The sequence below is a fragment of the Theropithecus gelada genome, chromosome 19 (assembly GCF_003255815.1).
Source record: "Theropithecus gelada isolate Dixy chromosome 19, Tgel_1.0, whole genome shotgun sequence".
Classification (NCBI taxonomy): domain Eukaryota; kingdom Metazoa; phylum Chordata; class Mammalia; order Primates; family Cercopithecidae; genus Theropithecus; species Theropithecus gelada.
Window position 1 is genome coordinate 9,262,399 of NC_037687.1, and position 12,524 is coordinate 9,274,922.

General features: G+C 40.6%; 1 protein-coding gene across 2 annotated transcripts; it reads right to left on the bottom strand.

Annotated features, from left to right (window-relative positions):
- Positions 1 to 1,047: 1,047 nt before the first annotated feature.
- LOC112613174 (zinc finger protein 560) lies at positions 1,048 to 10,011 on the bottom strand. 2 transcript variants are annotated; one of them, XM_025368456.1, is made up of 8 exons: positions 9,943 to 9,981; positions 8,846 to 8,972; positions 7,831 to 7,911; positions 6,304 to 6,386; positions 5,398 to 5,524; positions 4,626 to 4,706; positions 3,792 to 3,874; positions 1,048 to 3,019 (listed from the first exon to the last, which is right to left on the bottom strand). In XM_025368456.1, the coding sequence occupies exons 1-8, from the start codon at positions 9,970 to 9,972 to the stop codon at positions 1,256 to 1,258; spliced, it is 2,376 nt and encodes a 791-aa protein (XP_025224241.1). In that variant the 5' UTR covers positions 9,973 to 9,981; the 3' UTR covers positions 1,048 to 1,255. The 2 variants fall into 2 exon arrangements, with proteins under 2 accessions (XP_025224241.1, XP_025224242.1); XM_025368457.1 differs by lacking the exons at positions 3,792 to 3,874; positions 4,626 to 4,706; positions 5,398 to 5,524; positions 6,304 to 6,386 and having other exon boundaries at positions 2,988 to 3,019; positions 9,943 to 10,011.
- Positions 10,012 to 12,524: the final 2,513 nt, after the last annotated feature.

A 12,524-nucleotide genomic window follows, 5' to 3' on the forward strand; every position in this document is an offset into this window, starting at 1 on the left:
TTATTTCTGTATTTTTAGTAGACACGAAGTTTCACCATGTTGGCCTGGATGGTCTTGATCTCTTGACCTCCTGATTCACCTGCCTCAGCCTTCCAAAGTGCTGAGATTATAGGCATGAGCCACCGCATCTGGCCAGCGTTCTATGTTTCTAACATTGTACAGCTTCAGAGTGAACTCTTACACAGTGCATTGTCAACAGATTCCAACAGTTCTCCCACATGCCTTTAACTTTATGGAGCATCTTCAGAGTGTAAGTTCTTTCCCATCTTTGAAGTGAACAGGGACAAATGAGCACTTTGACACAGTGCTTACATTGATGTTTTCTCACCAGTGTGAATTACAATGTGACTATTAAGGCACATGCACTTCCAAAAGGATTTTCCTCATTCCTTACATAAAATGGGTTTCTTGGCAGGCACAGTGGCTCACGCCTGTAATTCTACTACTTTGATATGCCAAGGCAGGCAGATTACCTGAGGTTAGGAGTTCAAGACCAGCTTGGCCAACATGTTGAAACCCCATCTCTACTAAAAATACAAAAAATCAGCCAGGTGCAGTGGTGTATGCCTATAATCCTAGCTACTCGAGAGGCTGAGGCAGGAGAATGGCTTGAACCCGGGAGGCAGAGGTTGCGGTGAGCCAAGATCACACCACTTCACTCCAGCCTGGGCTGCGAGACTTCATCTCAAAAAAAAAATGGTTTCTCTCCATGGTGTTTTTACATGTTCAGTAAGATGAGAACGCCAGGTGCAGTGGCTCACACCTGTAATCCCAGCATTTTGGGAGGCCGAAGCACATGATCCAACGTGAGGTCAGGAGTTCTAGACCAGCTTGGCAAACATGGTGAAATTCTGTCTCTACCAAAAATATAAAAAATTAGTCAGGTGTGGTGGTGCATGCCTGTAATCCCAGCTACTCGGGAGGCTAAAGCAGGAGAATCGCTTGAACTTAGGAGGCGGAGGTTACAGTGAGCCAAGAATCACACCACTGCACTCCAGCCTGGGTGACAAAGTGAGACTCATCGGAAAAAAAAAAAAAAAAAGAGAGAAGAACTATGTTTTCCCACACCCCTTACATTTATAGGGTTTCTCTACAGTGTGAGGTTGTACATGTCTAGAAAGATTCAAGTGTTTAGGCTTTCTCACATTCCTTACATTGACAGTGTTACTCTCTCCTGTGAATTTTTACATGTTCAGTTAGGCTTGAGGAAACAGCAAAGGTTTTTCCACATTCTTCACATCCATAGGGCTTCTCTCTAGTGTATTTTCAAATGTGCAATACGAGCTGAGAAAGAAGCAAAGGCTTTCCCACACTGGTCACATTCAAAGGATTTCTCTCCCATATGAGTTCTTAAATGTTGAATACGTCCTGAGGATGTTCGGAAGGCCTTCCCACATTCCTTACATTTATAGGGCTTCTCTCCAGTGTGAATTCGCACATGATTAGTAAGATCTGAATGACAAGTGAAGACTTTCCCACAGTCCTTACATTTATAGGGTTTTATTTCAGTGCGAGTTCTTAAGCGATCATGAAAGCACAAGGAATTTCGAAAGGATTTTCCACATGTGTTACATTCAGAGGTCTTCTCTGCAGCATGAGTTTTTAAGTGTTGAGTTAGTACACAAGACCTACTGTAAGCTTTTTCACATGCATTACATTTATAGGGTTTATATCCAGTGTGAGTTCTTAAATGATCAACTAGACTGGAGGAGACAACAAAGGCTTTCCCACACTCCTTATATTCATAGGGCTTGTCTCCAGTGTGTCTTCTTCGTAAATGTTTAGTAAGGTCTGAGCGTTCTGTGAAGGCTTTTCCACATTTCTTACATTCATATGGCTTCTCTCCACTGTGTCTTCGTAAATGTTTAGTAAGGTATGAGCGCTCAGTGAAGGCTTTCCCACATTTCATACATTCATAGGGTTTCTCTCCAGCATGTGTTCGTAAATGTTTGGTAAGATATGAGCACTTAGCGAAAGTTTTCCCACATTTCTTACACTGATAGAGTCTCTCTTCTGTGTGAGTTTGCATATGAATACGTAGATAGGCAGAAGAGGTCAATGGTTTCCCACATTTGTAACACTTAAAAGGTTTCTCTCCAGTGTGAGTTCTCAAATGAGCAAAAAGAGATGAGAAAGAAACAAAGACTTTCCCACACTGGTCACAATCAAAGCGTTTCTGTCCTGTGTTACTTCTTCTATCTTCAGTAACACCTGAGGATGTACCAAAGGCCTTCCCATATTCCTTATGCTCATATGGCTTCTCTCCATTATGAACTCTCAAATGTCCAAAAAGAGATGGGTGAGAAATAAAGGCCTTTCCACAGTGTTCACATTTAAAGGTTTTCTCTCTGGCGTGACATCTTATATGTTCAATAAGGCCTGCAGATGTACCAAAGGCTTTACCACATTCCTTACACCCATAGGGCTTCTCTCCAGTGTGAGTTCGTACATGTTCAAGAAAGCCTGATGGCACAGTGAAGGTTTTGCCACAGTGCTTACATTTATAAGGTTTTATCCCAATGTGGGTTTGCACGTGATTATTAAGGTGGGTAGGATATCTAAAATCTTTTCCACATTCCTTACATTCATAGGAGTTTTTAATAATGTGTGTTTCAACATTTACAGCATGGCTTGTGGAGTGAGTAAATGCTTCCCCACATTGCTTCCATTCATAGAGTTTTTCTCCACTCTGAGTTTTCCTGTGTGCTTCAAGGTGTGACTGATGAACAAAGGCTTTCCCATAGTCAATGCATTCAAAGGATTTGTCTTGTATACACTTTCTCTGGACCTGAACATTTAAAATCAGGCTGAAAGATTTTCCACGCTTACTGAACACAGAAACTTTCCTTATGGTAGAAGTTTTATTGTACAGAGAAAGGAGGTCTTTTGCATACTGAATATATTCAGACGTGTTCTCTCTATTGTGAGTACTCACGTTGGTCTTAAGGCATGAATGTTTACAGAGGACATCTCCACATTGATTACAGTCATAGAGTTCCTCTCCATTTTGGTTTCTTGCCTGTTAACACAGGAATGAACAATAAAGGAAGCATTTCAGCAGACTTATTAATAGATACTACTCATCTAAGAAACATGATAATTATTATTTTGCCACTTTTATAACATGCATATAATTCCTACCCTTTGGATTTCCTTCAACTTCAATAATGGAACCCTACTGTAAAAATCCTATGCCATCTGCTCTAATCTTGGAAAGATTCGTATAGCCTTTCATGAAGTTATTTTAAAAACTTAAATGTCTAGTTATACATGTCACAATGAACATTCATGGGAAGTCTTAAGTACCAACCTTCACACTAGGTATGGAATCTCTCTCCAGATATTTCTCCCACGGGTGAATTGGGTGAATGCCAAGTCTCTAAAATATCTATCATTCTGCTCATTTCTTTGTTGTTGTTGTTTTTTTTTTTTTTTGAGATGGGGTCTCACTCTGTTGCCCAGGCCTGAGTGTGCAGTGGCGCGATCTCGGCTCACTACAACCTCCACCTCCTGGGTTCAAGTGATTCTTCTGCCTCAGCCTCCTGAGTAGCTGGGACCACAGGCACACACCACTACGCCCAGCTAATTTTTGTATTTTTAGTAGAGATGGGGTTTCACCATATTGGCCAGGCTGGTCTCAAACTCCTGACCTTGTGATCCAACTGCCTTGGCCTCCCAAAGTTCTGGGATTAGAAGCATGAGCCACCGTGCCTGGCCATTTCTGCTGATTTCTACAATGCAATGTCAATCTTCTCTGAATGTGAAAAATAAACTTATTTTGTTAATCTTACCAATTGTATCCCATTTGATATTTTTAAACAAAAATTATCTTGCCAAAGGGCTGGCCCCTTGGTTTTCAGGCACATTTTCCATTCTGAAATAAAAGAGAAAAATATGTATTAGAGTTTACACATGAAATGGTAGGTTAAATAAAAAGCAGATAGATTTGAGCAATTTATATATGTCTAAAATTTGGCAATCATATGGGGTCAAGTTTTAGTAGTTTTTTTTTTTTTTTTTTGAGACGGAGTCTGGCTCTGTCGCCCAGGCTGGAGTGCAGTGGCTGGATCTCAGCTCACTGCAAGCTCCGCCTCCCGGGTTCACGCCATTCTCCTGCCTCAGCCTCCCGAGTAGCTGGGACTACAGGCGCCCGCCACCGCGCCTGGCTAGTTTTTTGTATTTTTTAGTAGAGACGGGGTTTCACCGTGTTAGCCACGATGGTCTCGATCTCCTGACCTCGTGATCCGCCCGTCTCGGCCTCCCAAAGTGCTGGGATTACAGGCTTGAGCCACCGCGCCCGGCCAAGTTTTAGTAGTTTTTAAAACAACTTATTCTATGAAAATTAAACACAATGGTGAACAGAAACAGTACTATCAGGGAAGGAAAAGTAGGAAAAATTAGAACAAAAGCATTAAACCATAAACATAAAGAAGGTCATTTGTTAGATAACAGAGAAGTCTGGATAGAGGCAAAGCAATGGAGGATGAAATGTTAAGATATCCCAAAACATTCAAGTCCAGTGGACTCAGCCTTCTGATTCAAAGAGCATCTTTTAAAACTTCATTATGCTTCCAAACATACTGAGAACTTCTCATGGACCAGGGCTGTTCTTCACAAACACTCACCTTGGAGAACTCTTGGCAATGTGCTCAACTCTTCCTCTTCCTCCAGCCAAGAGATCAGACTGGGTTTGAAGAGCTGGTAACCTGTATACAGGGAAAGATACACCAATGGAAGAGGCTCATGCAAGAAATGGCAAACTTTTCCATGAAACAGGGCCTACGTTTCTAATTAAAACAGTGAAAAGCACTTAAATTGCATACATCCCATCTTTCTGTTCTCTGAAGACACTGGTTATCTCTGACCCCTGAAATTCACATTCAAGCTTAACCCATTTCCTGTTAGCCCCAAGAAATGAGCACTAGCAATCAGCTGCACTTTTTCTTTCTAAATGGCAAATATTAAATACAAATTTTAAAAACCACTAAAACCTTTATTAAAATAGAAACTAATGGAAGCTCAAAGAGAGATCTTGATTCTCCTGGGAAAACTCCCATACCAGTAGTTCTGAACTTTAGAGTGAATTACTCATCTGAAAACAGTCTGAAAGACTGCCCCAACAGCAGACTTTCTGATTTAGTACATCAAAGGTGGAGTCTGAGTGTGTACACATATCTAAGAGAGTGATGGTGATGCTACCGATGCAAACTACTATACAAGATTAAAACCCACTAGTACAGGGACTGTTATTTCCTATTTTATTCATGAAAAAAAATTTTTTTCAATGTGTATATATCCCACTGTATTCAGATTTGACATCACTAATCCTAGAGCACAGTAAGTACATAATTTGTATCTTGTTCCAGAAGAGGCTACAAGGGATGATGCCAGGCTTACCTACTGAGGACAGGTTCTTATAGTTTTCCAGCATCACATCACTATACAGGTTTCTCTGAGTTGGGTCCAGTAAAGTCCACTCTTCCTGGGTGAATTCCACAGCCACACTGTCAAAGGTTACCAGGTCCTAAACCATCAGACACATGTTGATTTGAGCCAAGTAACATTTCCACCAATGTTGGCTGAAGAATGAAGAAAGAGGACCCAATCCCTGTACAGGGTACCGAATGGTCCCACTATCTACACCCCAAGGTTCAATGGCCCTAGGATCTCTTCTATCCACATTCACTCACTGTCAATTTCCTCCAATAACATGGCTGTAACAGAACCTGTTAGACGTAAACTTGTCAACCACAACTAGACTGGGAGCTTTTCTCATTTGATTCCTCTGTACTGCAATATACTCCTGAGCACATGACAAATACTTGATAAATGATGACATGGAAAAATTCCTTAAGAACAGAACACTTTCAAACCCCTTGCCATCTGTCCTGGCACCCAGAAAAATAAATACATGGTTGGCACCAGGAAAATGAACATTAATTCATAACTACAAAAATACTGAGATAATTTTCAGGGTAATTCCTCACCAATATGACAGGTATGACTTTCTGGGGAAAATTCAACTAGGGTCTGTATTTGCTTTAAGGAACAAGAGAGACAGGTCTACCTACAAGAAAATGAGTCTTTGTTGGTATCATTACTCCAATTTTAGAAGGATACAACTTTCACACTAACTTTGGATCTCCCCAAATTCATCATTATCAGAATATCTCTCCAGAGACATTGCTCCCTCTTGAGTGAATGCTGTTTCTCTCAATTATCTTTTATGCTTATTTTCTACATACATTGGAAGTATCAATATTCTGAGTGTGAAAAATAAGAAATACCCTTTCTTAACATTACCGTTTGTATCCCATTAGAAATTTGTATTTTCCAAAAATCCTGCTGCAGTGCTGAAACACTGGTTTGATGTTTCATTGCCCAGTCTGAAATTAAACAAAAACATAAACTGAGGGTTTAAAAAAAAAAAGGTAAAATGAAAGAGTTAAAAATTATGGCCCTCATTCATATTTGTTTTTAAAATAATAAGAAAAAAAAGAAAGTTAAATTTAAACATTTAGACCATGTCAAAAATTTGGCAATAAGAATAAAGGGTCAAAATTTTAGCTAATTTGCTACAAATTGACTCATTTAAATTTAAAACTAATGTCAAACAGAAAATGTTATCAGAACAGTAGGAAAGATCTGGGCCAAGGCCATAGTTCAAAGCAAAGAACTTGAAAAACAAAATATATAGTTTCATAAGATCATACAAAGTTGGAACAGACGGAAATTTAAAGAGTATCAGAAATTGAATATTTTCTAACTTCTGAGATAAATGGCCTTAATCTTGTGAGAGAAGGTGCATCTTGAGAAGTTCCCTCATTATGTTTCTGATGGTTTGGATGTTAGTTCCCTCCAAATCTCATATGGAAATGTAACACCAAATACTGGAGGTGGGGCCTGGTGGGAGATGCTTGGATCATGGGGGCAGATCCTTCATGAATGGCTTAGCGACATCCTCGGAGTAATAAGTGAGTTCTTGTTCTGAGCTCATATGAGACCTGGTAGTTTAAAACAGGAGTCTCCAACTCCGGGGCCATGGACCAGAACCAGGCCACACCACAGGAGGTGAGTGGCAGGGGAGCAAGTGAAGTTTCATTTGTATTTATAGCTGCTCTCCATCCCAATTGCCTCCTGAGCTCCACTTCTTGTCAGATCAGCAGCAGCATTAGATTCTCATAGAAAAGCAAACTCTATCATGAACTGTGCATGCGAAGGATTTAGCTTGCGTGCTCCTTTTGAGAATCTAATGCCTGATAATCTGTTGCTGTCTCCCATCACCCCCAGATCCCCAAATGGGACCATCTGGTTACAGGAAAACAACCTCAGGGTTCCCATTGATTCTACATTATGGTGAGTTGTATAATTATTTCTTTATTTATTACAGTGTAATAATAGTAGAAATAAAGTGCACAATAAATGTAATGCACCTGAATCATCCTGAAACCATCTCCCTGCCACCCGGTCTGTGGAAAAATTGTCTTCCAAGAAACTGGTCCCTGCTGCCAAAAAAGTTGGGGACCGCTGGTTTAAAAGACTGTGACACCACCCCCAACTTCTCTTTTACCCCCTTTCTCATCATGTAATTTGTGGGCTCCTCCTCTGCCTTCTGCCATGATTGTAAGGTTTCTGAGGCTCTCACCTGAAGCAGATGTCAGAACCATGCTTTCTGTAGAGCCTGCAGAATCATGAGCCAAAATAAACCTATTTTCTTTATAAATTACCTAGTCTCAGGTATTTCTTTCTTGCAACACAAGAACAGACTAACACAGCTTCCAACCGTACCGAACTTCTCACTGACCAAGGTTATTCTTCACAAATACTCACCTTGGAGAACTCCTTGCTGCAAGGTCCTCAACTCTTCTTCTTCCAACCAAGAGATCACACTGGGTTTAAGGAGCTGAAATCCTTTACAAGAAGAAATGATACATTAATGGAAGGCAGGCCAGGCACAGTGGCTCATGCCTGTAATCCCAGCACTTTGGGAGGCTGAAGTGGGTGTATTACCTGAGGTCAGGAGTTCGAGACCAGCCTAAGATGGTGAAACCCCCGTCTCTACCAAAAATACAAAAATTAGCTGGGTGTGATGGTGTGTGCCTATAATCCCAGCTACTTGGGGGGCTGAGGCAGGAGAATCGCTTGAACCTGGGAGGCAGAGGTTGCAGTGAGTCGAGATAATGCCACTGCATTCCATCCTGAGCAACAAGAGCAAAATTCCATCTCAAAAAAAAAATTAATGGAAGAGGCTCATGCAAGAGATGATAAACCTTACATTATAGAACTATAGTTCTTAGAGAAAGCAGTGAAATTATTTCAAATGGACTAAAACTGAAAATATCTCTTCTTTCTGTGTCCCAAAAATTGGCTATCTCTAACCTCTGAAATGCAAATCCATGCTTATGTACACATTTACAAAGCAATAACCTTTCAGTCACAGAAATAAGGTATGTTGTCAAACTCCTGAATGAAGAAAAAAAACAAATAAAGTGAAACAAAGAAATCCTTGTATACTTGAAGAATAAAACTACACCAGTGATTCTTAATATTATAGTGTGTCAAATTGATGTGGCAGGATAGTTAAAACACAGATGACAATCCAAGTGAAGAGTTTCTGATTCAGTAGGTCAAAGGCAGAGACTAAGACTGTACATTTCTAAGGGAGTAACAGTGATGCTGTTGAAACCGGACCACACTTTGAAAACGACCACAGTAATTAAGACTTATTATGGCAGGGACAATGTCTCTGGTGAATTCAGTGTTGAACAAACCAATTCTGGAACACGGCAAGTACTCAATGTATATCTCTTCCCTAAGAGGCTACATAAAATGATGGCAGTCTTACCTACTTTGGCCACGTTCTCATAATTCTCCAGCATCACATCTCTGTATAAGTTTCTCTGAACTGGGTCCAGTAAAGTCCACTCCTCCTGGGTGAAGTCCACAGCCGTATCCTCAAAGATCAGCAAGTCCTAAACCATCACATACATGCTGACTTCAGCCAAGTAACAGATCATGTTTGTAACATGGAGTGCAGTAACAGATGAACCAATGTTCACTGAAGAATCAGTTAACAGACCCCAATGCCTGTAAAGAGTTGTGAGGTCTCTCATTATCTACCCAAAGCTTAATAATTCCAGGTGAATCTCAGGTATTCCTCTCTCTATCCTTGCTCATTCACTACTTATCAATTCCAGTTGTATGGCTTTAATGGCACATCTCAAACATGAACTTCTCATCACGAGCAGACTGTGAGTGCTTTCTCATCTTATTTCCCTCTACTAAAAGATACCCAAAGTACACTGCATCATATACTTGATAAACAGTGATGAATGATTAGCCTTTTTTTTTTTTGGAAGCAGGGTCTTGCTCTGTCACACAGGCTGGAGTGCAGTGGTGTGATCATAGCTCACTGCAGCCTTGACTTACTGGGCTCAGTAAGTAGCTAGGACTATAGCCATGCACCACCATGCCTGGCTATTTATTTATTTATTTTGTAGAGACGATGTCTCACTATGTGCCCAGGCTGGTCTCAAATTCCTAAGATCAAGCGATAATGCCACTTCTCAGCCTCCCAAAGTGCTGAGATTACAGGTATGAGCCACTGCACCTGGCCAGGATTAGCCTTTGAGTAAAGGATGCTTTCATCTTCCTTTCCATCTGCCAGACCACTCAGCAAAATAAGAAACATATATCTGGCACCATAAGGGACGAAATTAATTAACAATTACTGAAATGCTGAAATGTTTTTCAAGGATTACCTTGAAAAGGATTACCAATATGAGAACCTCCACTCCCTGGGGAAATTCAACAAGTGACTCAGTGCTTGAGTGAGTCTTTATTTACTTAAAGAAGCTCTGGAGACACATCTGCCTAGAAGGAAATGTGTTTACCTGGTGATGCACATATGTCATTTTGTGAAAGTATACACTTTCTGCATACCTGATAACAATTTGTCAAGAAGTAAGCCATCTTCCTTTCTGCCTCTGTCTTTTCTTCATGAAGGCAGATTGGGTTCCTATAAAGAAGACCTCCTGGAAGAGAAAGAAGGCGTAAGAACCAGACATAATCACAGTTCCAACATTCACATGCATGGAAGTTATTCCATCCTGGTTCTAAATTCTCTTATAATTCATATAAACTCACACAAATATACACTACATTCATAAAATGCCACTGCAGTTCTGTCTCACCTAGAGCAAGAAAAAGGAATTGTGAGCCAAGCTGTCCGTAAGTAAAAGTATAATATCCTCATTGTACAGGTAAATAAACTTTTTTTTTTTTTTTGGAGACAGGGTCTCGCTCTTGTCATCCAGGCTGGAATGGAGTGGCATGATCTTGGCTCACTGCAAACTCCTGGGTTCACGCCATTCTCCTGCCTCAGCCTCCCAAGTAGCTGGGACTACAAGTGCCTGCCGCCAAAACTGGCTAATTTTTTGTAGTTTTAGTAGAGACGGGGTTTCACCATGTTACCCAGGATGGTCTCGATCTCCTGACCTCGTGATCCGCCCATTTTGGCCTCCCAAAGTGCTGGGATTATAGGCGTGAGCCACTGCGCCCGGCCAGATAAAGAAACTTAAGACGAGAAATGTCTTTTTGTGCCCATGGTGATATAACTCACAAATGAGATTATGCAGCACCTCTTCTCAAAGCACACACATAAGGGGGCTAACTCACACAATAGCCTTCTCTGGCCCACTTCAACACCTCAGAAAGGAACTACTAGCGTGAATATTAAGGCCTAGAGCACTGGACTCTATATTCTGTATGGGGTACTGATATGGGAGTGGCTCTGTGTCCCCACCCAAATCTCATCTTGAATTGTAATAATCCCCACATGTCAAGGGCAGAACCAGGTGGAGGCAACTGAATCATGGGGGCAGCTTCCCCCATGCTATTTTCATGATAATGAGCGAGTCTCACAAGATCTAATGGTGGATTTTTTTTTGTTTTTTGTTTTGAAACGGAGTCTTGCTCTGTCACCCAGGCTGGAGTGCAATGGCATGATCTCAGCTCACTGCAACCTCCGCCTCCCAGGTTCAAGCAATTCTCCTGCCTCAGCCTCCTGAGTAGCTGGGATTACAGGCGCCTGCCACCACACCTGGCTAACTTTTGTATTTTTAGTAGATACAGGGTTTCACACCATGTTGGTCAGGCTGGTTCCAAACTCCTGACCTCATGATCCACCCGCCTCAGCCTCTCAAAGTGCTGGGATTACAGATGTGAGCCACCACACCCAGCCAATTTGATGGTTTTATAAGTATCTGGCATTTCCCCAGCTTGCACCCATTCTCTCTCCTGCCACTCAGTGAAGAGGTGCCTTCTGCCATTGATGTAAGTTTCCTGAGGCCTCCCCAGCCATGTGGAACTGTGAGTCAATTAAACCTCTTTTCTTTATAATTATCCAGTCTTATGTATTTTTTCACAGCAGCGAGAACAGACTAATATGGGTACCTAAAGCAGATTTTTGGAAAAACCATAGGACAAATCCATGGCTTCTATCCTGTGAGGCTGGCAGTGAAATATGTCTGGACATGCTTTTTTGTAATTCCAAGGACATGTCAGGGTAGCTTATAAATCTAAGTGGCTAACTGGCAATCTATTCCTCTTTATTATAGAGTATCTGAACTCATGTAGACATCAATCATTAATCAACAAGCATTACTTATGTCATTAAATACCTTATATTAAATCTTTACTGCTGGTGATATGTGTGAAACCCACTAGAAATGGTATATGTACTGTATAAAATGAGTATTAATAACACCAACTGCCATTTACTAGGGTCTGTTATACGTTAGACATTACATATATATACACATATATGTGCATATACATATACATGTATATATATGCTCACTTATCTGAACAATATCCCTATTTACTGCTGAAAAAAATCTAAATTCAGAAAACACAAATGACTCTTCTAATATCATCTACTTAGGAAGTGGTGAACCAGGACTTGAATGCAGTCAAGTTTGTCCCTAAGTGTAATCCTCTGTGGTGGTTGTTACTCCCCTATAACGACCACCATATAAAGGACTCTGGGAATTGATATCTGGCTTGCTTAAAATGTGCTATTCTACTTTTGAATATAAAGAATTAGAACCAGAATGTCATGGTTTTACAAACAAGTCAGAACTCATTTCCAACTCTGGTTGCTTCAACAGGGTTCCAAGTAGAAACACTGAAGTTAGAGTTCTGAGCTCTACCCACTGCTCCTGCAAGAGGGCAAAAAACATGCAGAGCAGCAATGGAAAATCAGACTCTGCCCTACATTGACTAATTGATGGGTCTTCTCAGAAAATCATCTCTTCTTATTATTTGTGAGTTCTCTTTTTCCTAAAACTTCTGCTTGTATTTTTATTCCTTCCTTCCTTTATGGTTCTTACAAATCAAATGAAAAATGCAGTTGAGGTCATCAATAGTAGAGAAGGAAAAGAAAAAATTATTTGAACTTGAAAACAGACTATTTAGAAATACACAAAGGAGAAAAAACAAAAATGAAGAAAAATTACAGGATT

Coding starts and splice junctions, on each gene's coding strand:
- LOC112613174 (XM_025368456.1), bottom strand. CDS start 9,972: ATGGCTTACTTCTTGACAAATTGTTATCAG. Junction 6,387..7,830: donor GCAGCAAGGAGTTCTCCAAG/GTGAGTATTTGT, acceptor GTTTAATTTCAG/ACTGGGCAATGAAACATCAA. Junction 4,707..5,397: donor TAAGAACCTGTCCTCAGTAG/GTAAGCCTGGCA, acceptor CCCTGTATACAG/GTTACCAGCTCTTCAAACCC.